The sequence below is a fragment of the Oncorhynchus nerka genome, linkage group LG14 (genome assembly GCF_034236695.1).
Source record: "Oncorhynchus nerka isolate Pitt River linkage group LG14, Oner_Uvic_2.0, whole genome shotgun sequence".
NCBI lineage: Eukaryota > Metazoa > Chordata > Actinopteri > Salmoniformes > Salmonidae > Oncorhynchus > Oncorhynchus nerka.
In genome coordinates this window covers 50,332,247-50,347,997 of record NC_088409.1, presented here as the reverse complement: position 1 = coordinate 50,347,997, position 15,751 = coordinate 50,332,247, and the positions used below count along the sequence as shown (strand labels likewise).

Here is a 15,751-nt window from a genome sequence, read left to right as displayed (position 1 = left end):
TAGGAGGAACCCAGGGCCAACCACACCAGCATATGGTCTCACAAGGGGTCTGAGGATCTCATCTCAGTACCTAATGGCAGTCAGGCTACCTCTGGCAAGCACATGGAGGGCTTTGCGGCCCCCCAAAGAAATGCCACCCCACACCATGACTGACCCACCGCCAAACCGGCCATGCTGGAGGATGTTGCAGGCAGCAGAACGTTCTCCACGGCGTCTCCAGACTGTCACGTCAGTCACATGTGCTCAGTGTGAACCTGCTTTTTCATCTGTGAAGAGCACAGGGCGCCAGTGGCGAATTTGCCAATCTTGGTGTTCTCTGGAAAATGCCAAACGTCCTGCACGGTGTTGGGCTGTAAGCACAACCCCCACCTGTGGACGTCGGGCCCTCATACCACCCTCATGGTTTTTGACCGTTTGAGCAGACACATGCACATTTGTGGCCTGCTGGAGGTCATTTTGCAAGCCTCTGGCAGTGCTCCCCCTGCTCCTCCTTGCACAAAGGCGGAGGTAGCGGTCCTGCTGCTGGGTTGTTGCCCTCCTACGGCCTCCTCCACGTCTTCTGATGTACTGGCCTGTCTCCTGGTAGTGCCTCCATGCTCTGGACACTACGCTGACAGACACAGCAAACCTTCTTGCCACAGCTCACATTGATGTGCCATCCTGGATGAGCTGCACTACCTGAGCCACTTGTGTGGGTTGTAGACTCCGTCTCATGCTACCACTAGAGTGAAAGCACCGCCAGCATTCAAAAGTGACCAAAACATCAGCCAGGAAGCATAGGAACTGAGAAGTGGTCTGTGGTCCCCACCTGCAGAACCACTCCTTTATTGGGGGTGTCTTGCTAAATGCCTATAATTTCCACCTGTTGTCTATTCCAGTTGCACAACAGCATGTGAAATTTATTGTCAATCAGTGTTGCTTCCTAAGTGGACAGTTTGATTTCACAGAAGTGTGATTGACTTGGAGTTACATTGTGTTGTTTAAGTGTTCCCTTTATTTTTTTGAGCAGTGCATATATACAGTGTTGTAACAATGTACAAATGGTTCTGTGGGGTGTGTTTGTGTTTGTGAACAGAGCCCCAGGACCAGCTTGCTTAGGGGACTCTTCTCCAGGTTCATCTCTCTGTAGGTGATGGCTTTGTTATGGAATGTTTGGGAATCGCTTCATTTTAGGTGGTTGTATAATTTAACGTCTCTTTTCTGGATTTGGATAATTAGTGTCTATCGGCCTAATTCTGCTCTTTATGCATTAGTTGGCATTCTACGTTGTACTTGGAGGATATTTTTGCAGGATTCTGCATGCAGAGTCTCAATTTGGCGTCCCATTTTGTGAAATCTTGGTTGGTGAGCAGACCCCAGACCTCACAACCATAAAGGGCAATGGGCTCTATGACTGATTCAAGTATTTTTTAGCCAGATCCTAATTGGTATGTTGACTGTTGAATTTTATGTTCCTTTTGATTTACCTTACCTTGTCTCTCAGATCGTTCACAGCTTTGTGGAAGTTAGCTATGGAGCTGATGTTTAGGCTCTCTCTCTCTCTCTCTCTCTCTCTCTCTCTCTCTCTCTTACTCGCTCTCTCTCTTTCTCTCTCTCTCCCCTCCAACCATTATCTCAGTGTGGCCATAGACAGGCTAAACAGGCAGTAAACAGAACATCTGCTTATCTGACTGTGTTACCCCTGATTGACCCCAGTGACATAACAATGGAGGTCAGGATGAAGGATGGAATTACTGAATATCTAAATGGCTGACTGAACACCTGCTCTTTCCATGACATAGACTGACCAGGTGAATCCAGGTGAAAGCTATCATCCCTTATTGATGTCACCTGTTAAATCCACTTCAATTAGAGATTTTTGAGATCTGCAAATGACATTTTTCAGTGGGATAATTCACGCCCAATGCCACAAGGCTAGGAGTATCCAGGAATGGTTCCACGACCGAGACAGTGAATTCAGCTTACTGCATTGGCCTGCCCCTGTCACCAGATCTCATTCCAATTGAGCATCTGTGAGATGAGATGGAATGAGCTATTTGGACTAGAGATCGACTATCAGCCAACTTGACACAACTGTGAGAATCATTGGAGTCAACATGGGCCAGCATCCCTGTGGAATGCTTTAGAGACCTTGTAAAGTCCATGCCCCAATGAATTGAGGCTGTTCTGAGGGCAAAATGGGAGCAACTCAATATTAGGAAGTGTATCCAGACAAACAGGCTTATCATCTAACCTTAAACCCGCCAGAGCAGAGAAAGCTACTGGGTATGCAGGTTTGTGCTCCAGCCCTTCTTTAACACACCCGATTCAGCTAATCAAGGTCTTGATGAGTAGCTGATTACTAGAATATGACATGTCAAAGCAGGGAAAGAGCTAAAGTCTACACACCCAGTACCTCTCCAGGAGGAGGGTTGGCCAACTAAAAACTCAGCATGTCCAATACAACCAAAGTATATTAAAAAAAAGAGCCAATCACATCTCAGCCCTTTTAAATACAGTCCCTCCCATAGGAACAGTAGTGGTGATGCTGGCTTTCACTCACCTCATTGCCAGCGACCATCATGTGATGCGTAGTGATCAGGGCCTTGAACACCACCACCCAGCTGGCATTGGTGGCCCTCTCAAACAACGTGTCCGCCATCTGTGGGATGTTCACATTAGACTCCTTGGTGGCCTCAATCAGGTCTGAGGGAGAATAATGAAGAGAAATACAGTGCTTAATTAAATTTTTCCCATACATGTAATGTACAATCCCCATACATAATCAGGCTTGGTCAATTCGTACCTCGATCAGGTCTGAGCGAACAGCAACAATGAGAGGTTACACACTACAAGACAGGTTACAAAGGCTACAAATAGGTTACAAACTCTCCCAAGTACTTTACATTGAGTGTAATCTCTGTCATTTTGACTACGTATTTCCCCCTCGGCTGTATTGCTTTAACCCAGATCTTCTGCTTCCTGGAAATACTTACATTGGTCCTGAACTGACAGACAGACAGAGCATCCTTTTGTCAATAGTTTCCTTTAATCACCCGGGTCACATTGACACAGGCACATAGTGAGGAGAAGAGAGAGGAATTTCCCTACAAGTGTGAGAGAAAGGCATCACTCAGGGCAGAGCTAGAGAGACAGAGAGCCAGAGAGAGTGGTGGTGCCATCTGAGCAGACAGACAGGGTGGGAAATTTCAAGCTGTTCTGCCACCCCCTCACCAACACAAATCAGCCAACATGTGCTCAGAGAAAATCTATTTACTGTGGCGGGATAGTAAGGATTCGTCAGTCGCGCTTGGTAGTTTTCGGGTTACATTCCTCATGTAAATGACTGATATAAACACCTGATATATGAGATATTGCAGGTGAGTTTGCGGCTCAGAAAGAGGGAGGAACTCGCTCTGAGAACAGAAAATAGGTCACAGCTATCAAGCCCTGCATGGGAGAAGAAGTGAGGCACACACAGTACAAAATATCTCTGTCACTCTGCCAACAGACAGAGCAAGCTGAGAGACTGGTACTGCATTTCCCCTTTCTGACTTTACACACCCGAAATTACCAAACAGCCCATCCACGTCCAAAACACTTTTGTCATTTTGATTTGTTGTAATAAGATCTTCCTGCACTCAATAAAGATTTAGAGACACAATTGAGATGGACAGGAAGGTTGGATATATTTATATAGTGCACAATGAGGCAGGGAGACGGCGGGACGGAGGGCGTGGTAGAGAGAAGGGGGGAGGCTGTGATAGAGAGATGAATACAGAGGAGAAGGATGCTCTGAAGGCCAGGGTTCTGTCACAGACATGTTACAGTGATGTCTCCCTTCAGCCTTTTAGCATCATAGTATCATCATGAAGTGTGTGGACGTCCCCTCCCCGTGAGGTAGGGTGCCTCTTGCGTGTGTATACCAACATACGTTAACCCACACACATACGAATATGTAGGTATTACACATACTCACGCACGCAGACACACACACACGTGCGTGCACCTACACACACTCTCTCTCTCTCACACACACACACACACACACACACACACACACACACACACACACACACACACACACACACACACACACACACACACACACACACACACACACACACACACACACACACACACACAGAGTGAGAAAGATCATCCCTGAGGGATTGATGAGTCAGCAGCCTGTTTCCCACCTCCTCTGTTTCTCTCTCTTTATATGCCTCTCTCCCTCACTCTTTCCTTCTCTCTCAACATACACACACTGAGCCGCACACAAACAGACATAGAAAACACATGGGCAAACACACAATGACCAAGTTAAAACACCGACTCAGATCATCTATACACCAACAAACAGACACATACACACAAACAGAAACCCATGGATACCTCTGGGCCAAAGGCTACGCATAACGTCTGGGGCAATTTCTAGGGGCTAACCAATGGTGACTTCACCTCGACTCCTCACAGAGACCCAAACCAAGCCAGTGACCGATTGTGGTTCAAAGCTGAGTCACCCCGGTGCCTCAAATCTGTGTTACCCCGCTGAGCAAGAGAGCCTTGGCATTCACCAAACCACCACAAATGAAGACTCACAACCATGCAGGTTGGATAGGATGAAGTTGAATGACAAACAGAGAGGGTCCCCCAGGCATCATTACACTGATAATAAATCCAGCTTCGTTAATTACCTGACCTTGCTCTAATCATTGTGGCTAATCCCATTGCCTTGTTAGACCAATCCTGCTGCTTCCTCTGGATTATCTGGGCACAGGAAGTAACAAGTGCTGTTCCCAGAGCAACATATCAGAGCATTACCCACAGTGCAGTACCATATTTTTGTTAACTTTAAATTGAATTTTTTTATATTAAAAGAACAGTCTTGTTTACAGTCCAGAGATAGACTATGACGAAGTCTGTTTTTTCTCACATAGACATCAACTATGGTCAGCAGGATCCACATAATGCCCAGAGTGGCCACAATAATACATTACCAGAGATCTACAGATATGAGGGGAGAGAGGAAGGTAGAGAGAGAGAGAGAGACAACGGAGAGAGAGAAACAAAAGAGAGGGAGCAGAGAGAGAAAGCAGAGAGATAGAGAGCGAATGGAGAGAGCAGATGGAGAGAGCGAGAAAGAGGAGGAAGAGAGCATAGAGAGAGAGAAAGGGCGGGTTAGAGATGAGGAGAAATGTGACTCAGGGCTGAGCTATTCTGATTGAGATGCTGAGCAGCAGGAACCTCGGCCGGGCAAACAGCAGCCCTGACTCACTGTTTCAGCACAGCTCTCCCTCCCGCCCTCTCAATAATTCATACTGAGAGAGATGAGAAAGAGAGAGATATAGAGAGGGAGAGAGAGAGAGAGAGTGTGTGTGTGTGTGTGTGTGTGTGTGTGTGTGTGTGTGTGTGTGTGTGTGTGTGTGTGTGTGTGTGTGTGTGTGTGTGTGTGTAATTATGCAAACAGCAATTTCACAAATATCCCCTACTCAGAAAGTCCCATACGTGTAGCATAGACCCACAAGGGATGTACAGTAGCTACTCAAACTATGCAAATACAAACACATGAGTATGCACACACAGTCATGCATTCACTTAGACAATGTTGTCATAGCAGCAGTAACACTGCCCTAGTTATTAGGGCACTACTTCCATGTAGTGTACCTGCATGAGACAGACAGGGTGAATCACCACCTTGTGACACTACTGGTCCAAAACAGGAAGGAGGAGGGATCATAAAGATTCCTGTCATGGATCAAATATAATTGCCTAGTTGAAAAAGCCTAGTCATATTGGAATAAGGAGGAGCAGTCAATGTGACAAGGGTGTTAGTGAAAACTTGAATCTTGTATTTTCTTGAAATCCTACTAATGCCACATTATGGGACCATTTCACTGCCTAAAATTTAAAACCTAATCTTTTCACTGTGTGGGCACTGAGCTCTTGAGATAACATCATAAAAAGCCACAAATGAGATTATTCACCTTGGAAGAAGCAACCAGAGCATTATGTTATCCGTAGGGAGCCATAGAGGAAGAGCAGTGGCAGCAGTAATTGCAGTGCCAGTTGGGAAAGTGGTGGCAGTAATAGCAGCAGCCTTGGCAGTGATTACGGTAATAGTCACATCCCCATCTCCCCACTGCACCAGACACTACTCAATGGCCCCGTCATTCTGCAGCAGAGAGACAACACATACTCAGATACACACATTTAGTTCAGTTAGTATGTACCTCGCACACACACACACACACACACACACACACACACACAAAATATACACGCACACACAAAGATATACACACCCCACACGCGCACACACATTATCACACACACAGACATGTGTAACTAGCTGACTAGCGCAGACAGGGTGTCTGCACAGTAAGGCAATGTTAGCCCGCTGAGCTAAGATGTATGCGCTTTCAGGATTTAGACAAGGTTATTCATCCACACAAGCATAGGGAAATGCATCTCTACTACTAAACATACACAAACACAGTACACATACTACACACAGCCCTTCTGCCATATTCATAAAGCCCCACCCCCTGAGGCGTCATCGTGCAGTAGAGCGAGCAGAAGAGGAACATCATGGGTCTGACATAATCTCATCCTCGTGCTGTACATGAACAAAGGCAATGAGGGGGAGGAGTAGGCAGAGAAACCTGTCAGCGTCAAAGATACTACTACTCTACCTCAAATGCATCCATCATCCATCATCCATCCTCCATCATCCATTCTCCATCGCTTACACCAGGGCTCAGTGTGTCAGTCGAATAGCCGCAATGCTGACTGGAAAATTGCAATCACACACACACTCTGCTGCTATTATGCATGACAAGACAGAGAACATCCACGCCCACACTGACAGCAGCATCATCACACTGCCATACTGCCGCTCACACTGACAGCATCATCATCACACTGCCGCTCACACTGTGCTTTCATCACTTCTTCATCTTTGATGCAAGTGTAGTGTTACAATGTGACTGGAACTTAACATTGAGGTTGCTTACTCTAAGCACGGGTTCAGACAAAGGCTAAACACAGACATGGCACCTGCTACTCATCCTATGAGCTCTCATTGACACAGCTTTTACTGTAGAGCTATGTACAGTACATACGTATGTACGTACGTATGTATGTATGTATGTATGTATGTATGTATGTACTGTGTGTGTGTGTGTGTGTGTGTGTGTGTGTGTGTGTGTGTGTGTGTGTGTGTGTGTGTGTGTGTGTGTGTGTGTGTGTGTGTGTGTGTGTGTGTGTGTGTGTGTGTGTGTGTGTTCTATTGACCGATATCGTGTCGGGTCACTGCCAGTGAAAACGATACCACAACACCCTGCCATATGTCCTTGTGCCAAACTCTGAATCGAACAGACCCATTTCATTCATCAATAGCTGAAAGTGATACTGGTGCCACAGGACACAAAAGGGACACACAAAGTCACACACATAAGCACATGCACACACACCAATATACCATACATGCATGTGCACACTAATTCACACAGGAAATGTATTGAGTCTTTATTTATAAACGGGTTTAGAGTGCAAATGGGGATGAGCCAAGACTGTTTCCTTGGCAACTAGAAATCTCTCATAAGGTTGCAGTAAAATACTTTTGCAGAACATGTTACAGGTATATTTTCACTGCAACAGTTATAGACATAACATAGTAGTGGCAGACTACACAGAATCACACGTTTACCTGATATCTCATGTCCCAATTTACCCCATTCCACATACAGTGCATGACAAAGTGTATCACCAAGTGTATAACATGCAATCAATTGGGCGATACAAATAGATTCGAAAAATAAGGATTTCAATATATGCCGTATTGACTGGTGTCAGATGCACCAGCAAATCAAACCATTAAAGCAAACCATGTAAAAGGTCCTGTTTCTGTGAGTGCTTTAGTATCTGGCATGCACCCTAAGATCATGTTTCACTACACATGAAAGGCCCATGTTATTTATAGACCTCGTCCCCAAGCAGAACAGGTCAAATTATCCAGAAACCCCACTGACCAGCTGATTGCAAGCATATCAGCCAAGAGAGAACCAGCATAATCCAGAACAGACAGCGAGAGGAGAGGGACATTGGGGAAAGAGAGACACATTTGAGGAATAAATATGTTACTGTCACTTCCAGAGCACTCTGACTTTAATCCCTTGTGTGTACCACTGTGAATCACGTACTTTATCTCATTCGCAATTTCCATTATTTCGCTCCCTGTACATCCTACTATCCGACACTTACCCTACCCTCACTCCCTAAGCACCATAGTGACCATACATTCAGCCTAACACCTCTCCCTAAGCACCTTACATTCATCCTATCCCCATTCCTTTAGCATTCTACACTCAGCCACCCTCTCCCTAAGCACCCTACACTCAGTCTACTCTCTCTCCCTAAGCACCCTACACTCAGTCTACTCTCTCTCCCTAAGCACCCTACACTCAGTCTACTCTCTCTCCCTAAGCACCCTACACTCAGTCTACTCTCTCTCCCTAAGCACCCTACACTCAGTCTACTCTCTCTCCCTAAACACCCTACACTCAGCCTACTCTCTCTCCCTAAGCACCCTACACTCAGTCTACTCTCTCTCCCTAAGCACCCTACACTCAGCCTACTCTCTCTCTCTAAGCACCCTACACTCAGTCTACTCTCTCTCCCTAAGCACCCTACACTCAGCCTACTCTCTCTCCCTAAGCATCCAACACTCTGTCTACTCCCACTTCCTACATGCCCTACTATCCCTTCACTCCCGGGGGGAGTCTAAATCAGTCCTGTCTCTTCCTCCCCCTTCTCCATCCTCATGGGGCTGCCCTGTCCCGGGTTCCCTCCTGGGTGCTTGTAGCAGTGCCCCAGGGAGCAAAGTGGTGAGGCTGCAGGGTGAATAAACAGGAAACACAAGCGTCCCTGCATTATTGAAGCCCTGCTTGTGTCGAGACAGACAGTGAGACACAGCCCACCCATCACTGCTGTGTGCAGGTTAGGAAAGGGAGGCCCACCTGGATGTTGGCTAGGAGCTGTGCCCTCATACAGGAGAGAAAATTGTAACGTCTTTTAGCTTAGCGGGCTAACACAGTTCTTTAGCAGGCTAACACAGTCTTTAGCTCAGCAGGCTGACACAGTCTTTAGCTCAGCAGGCTGACACCGTCTTTAGCTCAGCTCAGCGGCCTAACAATTTTTAGCGGAGCAAGCTAACACAGTCTTTAGCTCAGCGGGCAAACATAGTATTTAACTCAGCAGACTAATACAGTTTTTAGCTCAGCAGGCTAATACAGTTTTTAGCTCAGCAGGCTAATACAGTTTTTAGCTCAGCAGGCTAACACAGTCTTGTGGCATGGAGACATCCTGGGTTTGTGCGCTGATCAGTCACAGAAGCAGCAAAACATCTATTTGTCATAGGCCTACTGGTCTATATGTGTGGTAGAGCAGTAGATCATGTTTCAATGGGATTTCAGAATGACTGAGAATACGTACAGTGGCTTGTGAAAGTTTTCACCCCCGTTGGAATTTTTCCTATTTTGTTGCCTTACATCCTGGAATTAAAAAAAAAAAAATGGGGGGGGGGGTTGTATCATTTGATTTACACAACATGCCTACCACTTTGAAGATGCAAAAAACTGAAAACTTGAGCGTGCATGACTATTCACCCACCCTAACTCAATACTTTGTCGAGCCACCTTTTGCAGCAATTACAGCTGCAAGTCTCTTGGGGTTTGTCTCAATAAGCTTGGCATATCTAGCCACTGGGATTTTTGCCCATTCTTCAAGGCAAAACTGCTCCAGCTCCTTCAAGTTGGATGTGTTCCGTTGATGTACAGCAATCTTTAAGTCATACCACAGGTTCTCAATTGGATTGAGGTCTGGGCTTTGACTAGGCCATTCCAAGATATTTAAATGTTTCTCCTTAAACCACTCAAGTGTTGCTTTAGCAGTATAATTATGGTCATTGTTCTGCTGGAAGGTGAACCTCCGTCCCAGTCTCAAATCTCTGGAAGACTGAAACAGGCTTCCCTCAAGAATTTCCCAGTATTTAGCGCCATTAATCATTCCTTCAATTCTGACCAGTTTCCCAGTCCCTTCGGACGAAAAACATGTGTTCTCGGGGTGATGAGAGGTATTGAGTTTGCGCCAGACATAGCGTTTTCCTTGATGGCCAAAAAGCTCAATTTTAGTCTCATCTGACCAGAGTACCTGCTTCCATATGTTTTGGAAGTCTCCCAAAACATATGCAGCTCATTCAGGGTTATCTTTGGTCTCGTTGTTGCCTCTCTGATTAATGCCCTCCTTGCCTAGTTCATAAGTTTTGGTGGGCGGCTCTCTCTTGGCAGGTTTGTTGTGGTGCCATATTCTTTCAATTTTTTAATAATGGATTTAATGGTGCCCTGTTGGATGTTCAAAGTTCCAGATATTTTATTATAACCCAACCCTGATATGTACTTCTCCACAACTTTGTCCCTGACCTGTTTGGAGAGCTCCTTGGTCCTCATGGTGCCACTTGCCTGGCGGTGCCCCTTGCTTAGTGGTGTTGCAGACTCTGGGGCCTTTCGGAACAGGTGTATTTATACTGAGATCATGTGACACTTAGACTGCAAACAAGTGGACTTTATTTAACTAATTGTGACTTCTGAAATAAGATCTGGTTGCACCAAAGGGGGTGAATACATACGGACGCACCACTTTTCCATTTTTTATTTTGGGGAATTTTTTTAAACAAGTCATTTTTTTCATTTCACTTCACCAATTTGGACTATTTTGTGTATGTCCATTACATGAAATCCAAATTGAAATCCATTTAAATTACAGGTTGTAATACAACAAAATACCAATGGGGATTGTCACGCCCTGACCGTAGAGATCCTTTTATTCTCTATGTTTGTTTGGTCAGGGTGTGACTCGGGTGGGAAAGTCTATGCTTTCTGGTTCTTTGTTTTTGGCCGGGTATGAATCTCAATCAGAGACAGCTGTCTATCTTTGTCTCTGATTGGGAATCATATTCAGCTAGCCTTTTTTCCTTTTCTCATTTGTGGGTTGTTGTCTTTGTTAGTGGCATGTATAGCCTTACAGAGCTTCACGTTCGTTTTGTTGTTTATTGTTTTGTTGGCGACATTTAAAATAAAAGAATGTATACTTCTCTGAGCAAGCTCTCCACATGTGTCGTGCTAGAGTGGGCATCCAGCCAGGATGGATTGTGCCAGCACAGCGCTCCTGGTCTCCGGTGCGCCTCTTCGGCCCAGGGTATCCTGCGCCGGCTCTGCACACAGTGTCTCCGGTGCACTATCACAGCCCAATGCGTCCTGTGCCTGTGCTCCGCACGTGCTGGGCCAAAGTGGGCATTCAGCCAGGATGAGTGGTGCCAGCTTTAAGCACCAGATCTCCAGTGCTCCCCCACAGCCCGGTTCGACCTGTGCCTGCTCCACGGACCAGGCCTCCAGTATGTATCCCCAGCCTGGTGAGTCCTGTGCCTGCTCCAAGAACCAGACCTCCAGTATGTCTCCCTAGCCTGGTGAGTCCTGTGCCTGCTCCAAGAACCAGGCCTCCAGTATGTCTCCCCAGCCTGGTGAGTCCTGTGCCTGCTCCACGGGCCAGCCCGGGGCCTGCAGAGAGGGTCTCCAGTCCGGGGCCTACAGAGAGGGTCCCCAGTCCGGTGCCTGCAGCGAGTGTTCCCTGTCCGGGGCCTGCAGCGAGGGTTCCCAGTCCGGGGCCTGCAGCGAGGGTCCCCAGTCCGGGGCCTGCAACGAGGGTCCCCAGTCCGGGGCCTGCAGCGAGGGTCCCCAGTCCTGTGCCTGCTCCATGGGCCTGTCCGGGGCCTGCAGCGAGGGTCCCCAGTCCGGGGCCTGCAGAGAGGGTCCCCAGTCCGGGGCCTGCAGCGAGGGTCCCCAGTCCTGTGCTTGCTCCACGGGCCAGTCCGCACCGGAGCCGTCACCAAGATAGATGCCCAGCCGGACTCTCCCCTATAGTGTCAGGTTTGTGGCCGGAGTCCGCACCAACAAAATACCAATGGGGATTGTCACGCCCTGACCGTAGAGATCCTTTTATTCTCTATGTTTGTTTGGTCAGGGTGTGACTCGGGTGGGAAAGTCTATGCTTTCTGGTTCTTTGTTTTTGGCCGGGTATGATTCTCAATCAGGGACAGCTGTCTATCGTTGTCTCGGATTGGGAATCATACTTAGGCAGCCTTTTTTCCTTTTCTTATTTGTGTGTTGTTGTCTTTGTTAGTGGCATGTATAGCCTTACAGAGCTTCACGTTCGTTTTGTTCTTTATTGTTTTGTTGGCGACATTTCAAATAAAATAATGTACGCTTACCACGCTGCACCTTGGTCAGGTCGTTTCCTTGACGATGATCGTGACGGGGATGAATACTTTTGCAAGGCACTGAATATGTGACTAGTCTGAGCATAAACTAACCACAGAGCTCCTAGAGCATCGCTATGAGCTACACCCCAGACATAACCGAAAGGTTGCTGGATCGAATCCCCGAAATGACAAGGTAAAAATCTGTCGTTCTCCCCCTGAGCAAAAGGCAGTTAACCCACTGTTCCCCTTCAATAAGAGGACTTAATATCCATAAAAACCAGGTCAATAGCGTGACCAGTGTTAGTATTTTTTATTTGACTAGGCAAGTCAGTTAAGTCTTTATTTACAATGATGGCCTACCCCAGCCAAACCTACCTACCTTAAGTAGCCCTCTACTTTCCGGCTACCCGGTTAAAGCACGAAATAAACTTCAGTTAGTGCTAAATACGGCTGCTAGAATCCTGAATAGAACCCAAAAATTTTATCATATTACTCCAGTGCTAGCCTCCCTACACTGGCTTCCTGTCAAGGCAAGGGCTGATTTCAAGGTTTTACTGCTAACCTACAAAGCATTACATGGGCTTGCTCCTACCTATCTCTCTGATTTGGTCCTGCCGTACATACCTACACGTACGCTACAGTCACAAGACGCAGGCCTCCTAATTGTCCCTAGAATTTCTAAGCAAACAGCTGGAGGCAGGGCTTTCTCCTATAGAGCTCCATTTTTATGGAATGGTCTGCCTACCCATGTGAGAGACGCAAACTTGGTCTCAACCTTTAAGTCTTTACTGAAGACTCATCTCTTCAGTGGGTCATATGATTGAGTGTAGTCTGGCCCAGGAGTGTGAAGGTGAACGGAAAGGCTCTGGAGCAACAAACCGCCCTTGCTGTCTCTGCCTGGCCAGTTCCCCTCTTTCCACTGGGATTCTCTGCCTCTAACCCTATTACAGGGGCTGAGTCAATGGCTTACTGGTGCTCTTTCATGCCGTCCCTAGGAGGGGTGCGTCACTTGAGTGGGTTGAGTCACTGATGTGATCTTCCTGTCTGGGTTGGCGCCCCCCCTTGGGTTGTGCCGGGGCGGAGATGTTTGTGGGCTATTCTCGGCCTTGTCTCAGGATGGTAAGTTGGTGGTTGAAGATATCCCTCTAGTGGTGTGGGGGCTGTGCTTTGGCAAAGTGGGTGGGGTTATATCCTTCCTGTTTGGCCCTGTCCGGGGGTATCATCGGATGGGGCCACAGTGTCTCCTGACCCCTCCTGTCTCAGCCTCCAGTATTTATGCTGCAGTAGTTTGTGTCGGGGGCTAGGGTCAGTTTGTTATATCTGGAGTACTTCTCCTGTCCTATCCGGTGTCCTGTGTGAATTTAAGTATGCTCTCTCTAATTCTCTCTTTCTCTCTTTCTTTCTCTCTCTTGGAGGACCTGAGCCCTAGGACCATGCCTCAGGACTACCTGGCATGATGACTCCTTGCTGTCCCCAGTCCACCTGGCCGTGCTGCTGCTCCAGTTTCAACTGTTCTGCCTGTGATTATTATTATTTGACCATACTGGTCATTTATGAACATTTGAACATCTTGGCCATGTTCTGTTATAATCTCCACCCGGCACAGCCAGAAGAGGACTGAACATCCCCACATAGCCTGGTTCCTCTCTAGGTTTCTTCCTAGGTTTTGGCCTTTCTAGGGAGTTTTTCCTAGCCACCGTGCTTCTACACCTGCATTGCTTGCTGTTTGGGGTTTTCGGCTGGGTTTCTGTACAGCACTTTGAGATATCAGCTGATGTACGAAGGGCTATATAAATAAATTTGATTTGATTTGATGACCTGCACCAAAGTTAGATTAGGATATAGGCCAAGGACTAGATTAAATGTATTTGTACTACTACTTTTTTGCTACTACTTTTAGTCTTCAAATATCTGGTTGTTTAGTACACTACCTTAGTACACTACTCTCCAGTAGGTGTACCAAAACAGTAGGTGTACCAAAATATTTAAGGGCATTTTCTCAATAGTGGCATTACAAGTTTATTAACTTTCAAAGCAGAATAACTTTCCCATTGTTCCTCAACTGCAGTGTACGATATACTATTTTCTATCTCTGACTAATTTTATCCAATGTAAAAAACACAATTTCCAATTTTGCTAAATAGGACCAAATCCAGGTGGTGGGTTACATATCTGCTGCCACCTCTCACCTCCTCCCCTGTGCCCTCCAACCCCTACTACTACATAAAACCTGTTAATTGGAATGACTGTTGATTTTGATTTATGCAGTGCAGGTGATAATTAACAGTGCTGGTGATAATTAACACCCCACACACACACACACACACACACACACACACACAGAGAGATGGGTATTCTGCTGCAAATGCCTGTCGGATGTCATGATAGAATATATATGTGTTGTTATGTATGTGTTTTGGTGTGTGTACGTGCATGCGTGTGTGTCCACAGCCCTGATCATGACTCATTTACACTCAAACAGCTGTTGTAGCAGGGCAAGAGGATGGAAGCCATATTGTTTAAATTGCATTGGATAAAGATGGTGGTCCTTATGAGCAGCAGGGTAGCAGGTCTCTTCCTTCTGAACCATCTAATTTGGCTATTATCCAAATCCTGCCAGTGCACTACCTCCCACTGGGCTGAGGCTAAGGCTGTTCTTCTCATCTTACTGGGGTCTTAACCTTTGAAGTCAGTATGAAAACGATCCGTTTTTCTGACCATAGGGACCAAAAAGCACGGTAGAAGCCAGAATCCCAACATGGCCACAATAATAAGTTGATGTGAGAGTCACAAAGAGGTTAAACATTTCCCAAGACTTGTGCCCAGGCAGCTGGGGGCCATGACTGGCATAGACACACAAAGCTGGGCTTCTTAATCCATAGCGTCTCTATACAGTTGTGTTCTCTATCCCCTTCCACACAACGAGAACTTGGCAGGAGAACGTACTTAGCATTCACACATAAGCAGTGTAACAGCTCTAAGATTGCTGGAGCCTGCACTGAAGACACAAGCGGGCCCTGTCGAGCCCCCATCAAGAGTGTTGAAAGATGTTAAAGCACCTCCTTGCTGTTCAGCTGTAATGATCACAATTCTAAAATAATTAGCGCATGGATCTTTCACACAGGTGTCTCCAATCCCCTGCTATGATGAGAGCTGACCTGACATCTTACTCTTTCGATGTAAGCTGTGGTGTGAAGCTACACCATCTTCTAGGTGTGAAGGTGTTGTCTGAGGAATCCTGACTGACAAGCGGACCATTATAGTCTACTGTGTTGTCTGGCAGGAGGAAGACCCATTTCTGATCAGAGTCATGTTCTCAAGAGAGAAACATTTTTGAAATAGGGAGATTTTAAATGAAAAATAGTGCCCTACTGAACATGACCCAAGTGATCTAGTTCAGCTACTACTACACTGGTGTCCTATTACACTACTACTGTATTATGTCTAGTGAAATCC

The 15,751-nt window shown here is 46.5% G+C and overlaps 1 protein-coding gene across 1 annotated transcript in view; it reads right to left on the bottom strand.

The window, feature by feature from the left end:
* The window catches only part of LOC115141393 (clathrin coat assembly protein AP180-like), a 60,760-nt gene that overhangs the window by 34,945 nt on the left and 10,064 nt on the right, over window positions 1–15,751 (bottom strand). Inside the window, exon 3 of the mRNA XM_029680199.2 lies at window positions 2,543–2,685. Within this exon, the coding sequence (XP_029536059.2) occupies window positions 2,543–2,685 (143 nt within the window). The remainder of the gene's footprint in view (window positions 1–2,542; window positions 2,686–15,751) is intronic.